General features: G+C 32.8%; 1 protein-coding gene across 1 annotated transcript; it reads right to left on the reverse strand.

Moving 5' to 3' along the window:
- Positions 1 to 2411: 2411 nt before the first annotated feature.
- Positions 2412 to 7112, reverse strand: LOC129247960 (short neuropeptide F). Its single transcript, XM_054887344.1, has 4 exons — positions 6918 to 7112; positions 6346 to 6812; positions 3028 to 3258; positions 2412 to 2896 (listed from the first exon to the last, which is right to left on the reverse strand). The coding sequence occupies exons 1-4, from the start codon at positions 7009 to 7011 to the stop codon at positions 2813 to 2815; spliced, it is 876 nt and encodes a 291-aa protein (XP_054743319.1). The 5' UTR covers positions 7012 to 7112; the 3' UTR covers positions 2412 to 2812.
- Positions 7113 to 10159: the final 3047 nt, after the last annotated feature.

Raw genomic sequence — 10159 nt, forward strand, 5'->3', positions numbered from 1 at the left:
TTTTCCAAATTAAAATAAATAAAACTAGTAAAAAAAAAATAAAAATAGGTATTCTTGTTTAAGAAATTTTTTCCAAATTAGAAGATATTATTTTAAGGCGGCCGCATTGCACATCAGCTTTTAAATTAAACTAAATAAATAGGACAACTTTTAAAAACTCAAAAGATGATCAGAGCAAATTTAAATACAATTTTTAAAACTTCAATTATAAAATTTCAAATTTATTTTATAAATGTTCACTTCTCACACTCAATTTTCTTCGTATTTCATAAAAAAAATGTCTTTTCCTTAGTGGCATTCCTCAACAGCTTTTGAATTGAAATGAATAATACCTTTTGAAACCACCTTTTAATAACGGAATTAAAAAAAGTCTGTTAATAGCAATTTAAACAAAGTTTGTGTAATCAAATTTATTAAAATAATACTCTTCTAAGAATATTTATTTTCCACTTACTTTTTGTTTTTCTTTAAATGTTTGCTAATAATATTTTTGGAGAGCTTGCATTACATAACTGCTTTCGAATAAATTTAAGAAAAATTTATTTCAGAAACATTTTTAAATATAAACGTGAATTATCAAAGAAAATATACTGAATTAAGGAAAGAGAAGAAATATTTCAATAAAAATTTAACAAAGCCACGTCAAAGTAGTTCTCATTTTCCAAGAATTATACAATAACTTCAAAAGAGCTATTCAAGATAAAATCATAAAAAAAAATGATTTTTTTCTATGTATTTTTTTTTTCAAATAGTTTTTTGACATTTCATTACACTATAGTTTCAATAACACAATTGAATAGTTTATGAAAAATTTTTATAACGAAATACAAATTCCAAAGAATCTTTGGAAGTGAAAACAAATATAATTTAAAAAACTATATTGTTGCCAAAATATTGTCAAAAGCTTTAGTTTTTTTTTAATTTAAATACACAAGTAAATAAATTATAATTAATAAATTACAATCGAAAAAATATTTTAATAATGGTCTACTAAAATCTTTTTTGAAATATTTTTTTCCCACTGATATTTGATACTATAATTTTAAAATTGAGAAGTTTATGCAAAATTCTTGAATGGAAATAAAACTTCTAAAGAATCTGCTAAAATGAAAAATATAAAACAAAATTTTAAACAAAAAAAAATTTTGGTTTCCCAAAATAATGTCAAAGAATTTGCTTTTTTAAAAACGTTGAATATAATAATTTAATACTGAAAGAAGTCATTGAAAATAAATGTCATAGAAAAATATTTTAAATAAAAATTTTATAATTTTAAATAAAAAAAATTTAATAAATTTTTTTTTAAATAATTCTTTTTTAATAAAAATTTTATAATTTTTTTTTAAATACATTTTTTTAATATTTTTTTAACGTAAAATCGTGAATAAAAAATATATTTTTTTATTTATTCTTTTTTATTTTCTCAAATATTTTTTTTTTAATGTTTAAATGTACTATAATTTAATAACAAATTTCAATAGTTAATGCAATATTGAGAAACGGACTTAAATTTCCAAGGAATCTTTGAAAATGCAAAATATAAAAAATATGTTAACAAAAATTATTTGGTCCAACATTATTGTAAACAATTTAAATTACTAATTTAATAATGAAAGTAGCTGTTAAAAATAAACATAAAAAAATTTAATAAATGTTTAAACATAATTTTTTTCGAATTTTTTTCCAAATGATGTTTTTGACATTTTAAAATACTATAATTTTAATAATAAAATATTTAATTGTTTAAGTTTATGCAAAATTTTTAAATATTATAGAAATAAAAATCTTTGAAAATGAAAAATAAAACAAAATTATTTAAAATATTGTCAAAAAACTTGCTTTTTTAAAACATTTAACTAAAATAGCTTATGCAAAATTTGTAAATAAAAATGAAAATTGTAACAAAATTTTGAAAATGGAAAATATAAAAAAAATGTTACGAAAATTATTTTGTCCCAAATTATTGTCCCACACTTAGCTTTTTTTAAAACATATATTAATTTAATATTGAAAGAATAAATAAGAATTACAATATTAATTTTCAATAAATATCAAAAAAAAAAAAATTTATAAACATTTATAAAAATAAAAAAAACCAAAAAAAAAAAAGAGTTATATGTTGCCGAAATTTTTTTTTTTTAATTTGAATATACTAATGTAATAATACTTAAATAAAAAACTTAAAAAACCAAATGTCAAAGAAGCCATTTTTCATTATATGAAAAATATTAAATAGTTTAGTTGAGGCAAAATTTTTCAATAAAAATAAAAATTCAAAAGAATCTTTGAAAATTAAAAAACGAGATATATCAAATAAACTGTTCTCGAAAAAAATATGACAGAAAAATCTGTATTCAAATAAAGTATTTTAAAACAAGTTTCTTTTTCAAGCATTGTATTTTTCAATTTATTAAATATTAAACGATATAATTTCAAACAACCGTCTATTTGTTAGATCAGGGTAGGTATTGGAAAACTGTTAACAATAAAAACATACGAGTTGGTGGCAATGCGTAACGGCTTATGAAAACATAAAAAAATTTTGAAGCAAACATGAAAATTTTTTTTGTAAATATTTTATTCCTTTAAAGTGTGTGGGTATGCTCGCATGTTTACAGGGTTAGGTTATAATAATATTTCGCACGTTTTTTTCTGGGGTATATATTTTAAATTAAGAGATATTTTTAAACTTCTTTTCCATAGAATTCATCCAACATCAGTATTCTGCCTGCATTTGCCTTTTGCTTAGTCGCCAATTGTTGCATAAAAATTGTTGCATTGCAAGTAGTTGTGGGCTTAAAATTTTGTAAATTTAATTCTTAGCTTGTGCTGGAGCTTGCTGCGTTGCTACTTCCGCGTTTTTGTCCACATTAATGGCATTTTGTGCAGTGACCTTCTGTAAAGAAAGAAAATTTGAACTTTAGAAGAAAAATTTACTAAAAGAAGCAATTTTTTATTTTTTATATTCATTTTTATTTTCTTTTATATATTTTTTTATCTTATATTCTTTCCCCAATTCATGCCTACCTTTTGTCCTTCGGTATTGCCGCCAGTGCTGCGACCAAATCGCAAACGCAGAGGTGCTGGCTTGCGTACTTCGCGCTGGAATCCGTCATCGTTATTGTTAAGAGCCATAACATCAGCAGGTAAGGGTTCGGCATCATATTGTGAGAGTGAGAGCAGCATGTTGTGTAATTTTTCCGAAGTTAGAAGGGAGTTGAAGAAGTCCTCGGTTTGTTGACGTTGTTCCCGGGCGGTCTGAAAAACAACAATGTGTTAAATGTGGAATTAAAATAAATAATAAAAAAATTAGTATTTTTTGCATAAAATTTCATTTGAATAGGCACATTTTAAACTAAATAATAAATTATTAAAAACCTTATATCCTATGTTGTCAGCAAAGTTATTCCCGGGACGAATTCCGAAAATGCTGGAATAACACTCATAAAATGCAGTTTTAAATATTTATTCAAGTATTACTGAATTTAACAAACTTTTTTACCGGGACGAGTCCCAAAATTTCGGGACCATATTACATTTCTCCCGGGATGCAGGTAGCAACATTTAAGTTACATTGAATAAATCCCGGAATCTAAAGACGGCATTAAAAATATCCGATACCGCTGATGCTGGAATTCCTAGTACATATTTTGTATATGGAGCTTCTGTGCTTTCTTTGGTTTTTGCCTCCGAACGGCAGATGGGTTGTTGTGAGAATATTTTCATGGCAGAAATGCACTCAGGGACTTACTACTCTCTGTCGAAGGGCGACCGGAACTAGACAATAAAAAAGCTATGGAGCAAACACAGCAACTATTTATATTTTGTTGTTGCTTTTTCATCAAGTGTGAATCTGGAACATCTGCTTAGTATATAACTGATGTTCCTGGAAAGGCAAGATCGAACATTACACCCATCAAGGTAAGCCGTCCATACTCGGCCAGAAAGGAGAACTGGTAGGAACAAGTTTGAAATCCCTAGAAATGCAAATAGCGGCAATTTAGTTTTAGGATTAGGGATTAGGATAAATGGCTGCCCTTGCGAGGGTCCCACTCGCCAAATAATCAAAATTCGTCCGTTGTGATACCATACAGGGGGAAGGAGAAGGGAAGAAACCAGACAGGGGAAAAAAAGAAGAAGGGGGCTTCTTAAAGCTACTGATGAATTTCACTCGCAATATCCGCAGCTGCAGCGAAAAAGTGAGGGCCTAGATGTATAAATCTTTGCCCGACGAGAGCAGGGCAGCTGAGAAGCTTCCACCTCGTCCTCTAGAAAGTTTCTGCAGAACGGAGTTGAGGCAATCCCAAGTCTCATCGCATGATACCTACCAAATTCAAGAGCTGCGGCTTTGTTAGCCTTAGAAGTTACCTCGATCTACTCGTGGCCAGAAGGATCTCGCGACTTTGTACGTTTGCGCACTGGCCCAGGGCTCGCTGAGCTGATGCGAAGCCTATCTTTTTAGAAGCAGACAACAGGCTCTCAAGGGAGCCCCAATCCGCTCCTCTTGCGATGAAACCGTTTCCAGGATTCCCTGTCTAGCCAGCTCATCTAGACCTAATCTAAACGTTTTTCAAACAAACCATGGAAAATTCATGTTTGGAGATTTTATTCTTAAGTTTAGATTTCGCATTTTTGTATTTCGTTTTTGGAGGTTTTGTTTTGGGAATTTTGATTGCGGGTATTTTAAGGACAACCGGAGCTGATATGGCTTCTGTCAATGTTGGAACTAAAGTCTTGACGCAGGAAAATTGCTCATTCTACAATACATCATCAATATTTCCTTGTTTTATTGTAGGACATGCCTTAGCGGCAATTATGTTCTTTACTCTTCTGGTCCGCCGAAACAATTGCATTGACTGACGTCACGTCTGGATAAAATCAACGACTACTGCACGAGACAAAGTCCTTCCGTCCATCCGAACAAAACTGCCTTAGTCTTTTACATGCGAAAACCGAAATTGGATGGACTTTGTCTTCCAGCACTGAAAGGTGTGACACTCAGTCATGCTGATAAAGTTGACTATCTAGGAGTAATCTCGGATAAGAAACTGACTGGGAAGTCACATGTTTTGCCGAAGGTGGCTCGCGTACTAAAGATTCTTCAACAATGCCGTAGAGTCTTTCGTAAAACCTGGTATCTTAAACCTGCTGTGGTCCTGTGGATATAGACAGAACTTATAAGACCAATCATCATTTATTTCTCTGTTAAGTCCACACGGGCGCATTACGGGTACTATGAGTACAACCTCCGTGATGCCCTAAATGCTATGCTTTTAAGATATAGCAGAAAGCAATGAAAGCAATGTGTAGACTCCATAAATATGGTTTCTAGCACGAAGACGGAACTTCGGGACGCAGAGAAATCTTTAAAATGTTATTTTAGCAGAATCCACTGCTAAGGCACCTAAGGAAATTTGGGAGGAAATTTGGGAGGAAATTTGATGTCAACTGATATCACCGCGATGTTCAAGGAAATGGGATTGCCGAAGAATTGGCGAACTTAGGATCAGCGGTTACCCTACAGGGACCAGAGCTAATAATCGGAATCAGTTCTACAGGAATCATGAATTGGATCAGCGATTATGGTTGCAATTTACAAAAAAGAGCGATGGTCGCGATTGTAGAACGCTGCAGAACTGCAAAGTGTTTTGTGACAAGCCTGAACAGAAAACTATCGAATTTTCTTCCATTAAAACTTTGTAAAAAGACGTTCGGTTGATGGTTGGTATTATTACAGGACACAATGAATGGAATCGGCATATGACCACCATTGGAATCATTGAAGACCCGATTTGCCTGTCCTGCATAGATGAGCCGGATAGCATTGACCTCTTTCTCTGTGAGTGCCCTGTTTTTGTTAGAGCAAGACTGCGCATTTTGGGTTCAGATGTCATGAGAATGAGTAAAATTCGTTCTCTCAAACTGAAAGATATTTTCAGATTTTCCGAAGAATCTGGAAAATTCTCACATGAGTAGCTATATCTGTCGCTAACTCTATTCTATCCTATTTCTTTCTCTCTGCCCCTTCGCTCCTTTCCTCCTTGACTATCAATCCTTTTACTTTCCAGAGCTTTAAGTACAATGGGCTTTTTAACCTGAGTGGTTTGGAAGCTACCATTCTCCTGCTGCCTCTTGGCTCACCTTCTTCAAGTTTCAATTTGAGATTCATGCCCTCACACAAAGAGGAGTGGAAATCTTGATGCGCCCTTTTGAAACAATAAGAAATGCAAAACCTCATCTAATATAAATACACTGGGTTCAATCGATTTCGTCAAGGGTTACAATAAGGTTTTTTGTAATTATTATTTCGCGGCTCCAATTAATTAAAAACCACTTTCCACTCACCTCTAATTCCTCATCCAAATTGTTCTGCATTCTTGGTAAACTGCGTCCGAAACGTAAACGTTGTGGTTTGCGCGCCACGCGCTCAAAATTACTGTCCAAAATATCCTCTGGATATTCATCAGCGAAATATGCGACTGAGTCGTCTACATCAGTAGGAATGCCGCCATTGCTGCTCACACCGGCTAAATCATTCATTAGAGCATCTAATTCGCTGTGAAGTGGCATGCTGGGGTCACTGCGACGACCAAAACGTAAACGTAGTGATGGTGAACGTATAGGTTTTTGATTCACATCGCCAAACCAACGTTTCTCGGCGGGCAAAAACATATCCGGATCGCTGCGGCGACCAAACCGTAGTCGCAGTGAAGGCGAACGTTGAGCTTTGCGTTCGACCTGATGGTTAGGAAAAACAACCGGACCGGCATATTCACGCTGCAGTAAATTGTTGTACAGGTTGTTGATGGGGTCTAGAATGCAAAACGAGCACAATATGAGTATACGAGTGGCATAGAAAAAGAGCAAAATTATGTGTAAAAGTGGTTTGTGTGTATGAATATATTGCGTATACGTACGGGTGTCCAGCACATCAGCACAGCTTTGAGGCCAGAACATAGCACTCAAGCAGATAAATGCGAGCGCATTCAATAAATGGTGTGACAGATACATCTTAATGCGGTTTTGAATAGCTGTGGTTGTAGCTGCTGTAGTTAATGTGTTGTTTTTGGTGTTGCTGAAACTTTTCCAAAGGCAAAAAACCGTTCAGTTACGCTGCAAGTAGAGAAAGAGTAGAAGGTAAATCGATAAGTATTTGAATAATCGACAAGGAAGTTTACAAATATTTTGCATTTCATAAAAGTGAAAAGTTTAAGTAAAAAGTTTAGAGTGACTAAGCTGGCATAATGATTTGTTATTTGTAGTTGAAGGTCATTATCATACGATTTTAAGCGATTTACATAAGCTTTACAAAAACAATAAGTAAGTAAGTATGTATGAATCGAATAAGGAGAGATGGCAAATAAATTCAAATTAACTAAAATTTTAAAATATATAAAAAACAAAATGTGGAGAAGAATTTACGCCATAAATATTCATAACATTTTAAAAAGGAGGAATTTACTTTTCCACACTTATCTTTTGGCTACAAATTCACAAAGGCTTTAAATTTATTAAAGAATAATGCAACAACAGAAAAACAATAATATTGGCACAACAGGCAGCTGTTCTACGCAGATGGTTGAAGGTTGCGGGATATGCAGTTGAAGATGCGGCATCCCCAGTAGTTAATAAAAATGGAATGATTATCGCTCTTGCAATTTTATCTTCAGCTGCAAGCGCTTTTGACGCCGAGGTTCAAGCTACTTTGATAGCTTCTCATAATAGTTCATCCTTTTATTCCTTTATGGAACATACAGTGAAGGACTTGAGTCTATATACAGCAGCAATTTCCTTCATTATCTCTATATCCCGGAACCCATATAAGGTTGACCTTCACCATGGTGCTAATATCATTTAGGCCTGTCAGCCATTGCTGAACAACCTTTGATCTTAGTATAACTGCCTGCATTGATTTGATGGCCGCCTGGCTATCCAAGAAGAAATTTATCGTAGTTCTTGTTACGGCGGGTGTGTTAAGGTACACAGTTAACTCCTTTATGGCTAAGACCTCTGCCTGATATACGGTACAGCAGTCCGAAAGTCAGACCGATAATTCTAATCCTAATTCTTTTGAAAAAACTCCATGACCTTTATGGACTTTATTTTCTATTTTCCATCTTTCCAGTAGCAGACCACAGGCTCTCAGGGGAACTCCAATCCTCTCATATTGCGATGAAGCCCTCTCTATACCGCTGAGACCGGGAAGCCGAAGGAGCCTAATATCGAAGCACTCCGATGCAATCGAGAGGGAAGTCTCTCATTTCCCCATCCAATAGCTTACCCGCCACCATATCCATCTTTCGATCTCCTGTTTTACAAAAATCAATAAGCCGAAAATTTTTAAAATACTTAACATATTTTATTTAAACATATTTGCTTCTAATAACACCGTCCTACTTTTTATTTCAACCGACAATTCATTGCCGACCTTTTTTTCACCAATATTTCATTTCCGATTACTTTACTTCCACAACTTTTAGCAAAACACTTGAATCGAAGTTTACTCGTACATAACACTTCGGTCTCGTCATGCAAATGTTGCAAAATTCACTATGCTGCAGTTAAATATTTACAAGTATGAATATGTTGTATATATTTTGGCGTTAGGGCGTAAATGGTGTCACCACTTAACAAAACCAAAAGTGAACATAAAATTTGCATACATTTTGGAATGTGTAAACATTTCAGAGAAAGCGAGTGGCGTAATGCGAAAACTTACACACACACACACACGCACATATGACTGCATGTATGTCTACATACTGAGTGCTCTTGAACACAGCCTGGCATGTGCCGCTTATTCGTACTCGTATATTTTATATCGTTTATGTCGTCCTGTAACGTCGCCGGCTTAGCCAATTGTCAAACGGATTGGTACGCCAAAATTCTTATGTTTATTTTTGTATTTAAATATGCAGCCATACATCCAAGTGCATAAAATATATAGTTTTTATGTGAATTTCGCTTGTTTGTTGACGCGTAAATATGCATTTGTGTTAAGTAGTCGGAATTTATGCATAATTACTTTGGAGGGGGCGGGAAATCGCTATGCATGCTTTTCTAAGTGCAAGAAAACTGGAAAAAGTGAAAATTTTAAATAAATGATTATTGCAACAAAAACGAAATTTTTAAAATTTAATATCCAACACCATTCCCCAATAGATCGCACGCCTTCGAGAAATGGTTAGTTCTCAAAAAAAAAAAAAAAAAATATACACATATATACATTCTTTCCTTTGACTAGTGGAACATAGGGCTTCAAAAGTAGTTCTCAAAGCTGAAAGTTTTGAGGAGTTCAGAAGTCTCAAAGTGATATACTTATTTCGACCCACTGCATTTTGTGGAGTTTTGGATTAAAATGAAATATTTTTCATTAGATAAATAATCAACTGGGTTATGTTGTGTATGTTATATTGTAAAGGGTTTCCTAATAACAGGTGTTACAGGTGAATGGATTGCGCTATCGAGAGATCTATTGATCTGGACAACGTTTATTTCAAACAAGACGGCCGATCATTTATATTAAAAAATTGCATTTTTTTTTGAATATCAAAATTACACCACTTATTAAAAAACTCTTTATTATGTTATGCTATTTTCTGTTATTTTATACTATGCTATTCTGTTACGTTATGTTATGTTATGCTATACTATTTATTGTTATGCTATGTTATTTTTTGTTATGTTATATTATGTTATGTTAAGCTAATTTATTTTTGTTATGCTATGTTATGTTCTGTTGTACATAGCACAGTTACATTTTGTTATGTTATGATTTTTTGTATTATGTTATGTTATGCGAATGTATTCTGTTCCGTTATGTTATGTTATGCTATACTATTTATTGTTATGCTATGTTATTTTTTGTTATGTTATATTATGTTATGTTAAGCTAATTTATTTTTGTTATGCTATGTTATGTTCTGTTGTACATAGCACAGTTACATTTTGTTATGTTATGATATTTTTGTATTATGTTATGTTAAGCTAATGTATTTTTGTTATGCTATGTTATGTTGTATTATTCATAGCATAGTCAATTTTTTTTTATGTTATGCTATGCTTCGTCCTACTCACGAGCTTTCCGTAGTAGCATTTATATTTCGATTTGTGCATAAATTCATAAATTGCCTTTTCCACCCAGACTCATTTTAACGCA

This window comes from Anastrepha obliqua, chromosome 5 (assembly GCF_027943255.1).
Source record: "Anastrepha obliqua isolate idAnaObli1 chromosome 5, idAnaObli1_1.0, whole genome shotgun sequence".
Lineage (NCBI taxonomy): Eukaryota > Metazoa > Arthropoda > Insecta > Diptera > Tephritidae > Anastrepha > Anastrepha obliqua.

Excerpts from the sequence above, each read along its gene's own strand:
- LOC129247960 (XM_054887344.1), bottom strand. The coding sequence starts at position 7,011 with ATGTATCTGTCACACCATTTATTGAATGCGCTCGCATTTATCTGCTTG. Across the intron at positions 3,259-6,345 it reads ATTTGGATGAGGAATTAGAG|ACCGCCCGGGAACAACGTCA; the intron begins GTGAGTGGAAAG and ends GTTGTTTTTCAG. Across the intron at positions 2,897-3,027 it reads GCAATACCGAAGGACAAAAG|AAGGTCACTGCACAAAATGC; the intron begins GTAGGCATGAAT and ends CTTTCTTTACAG.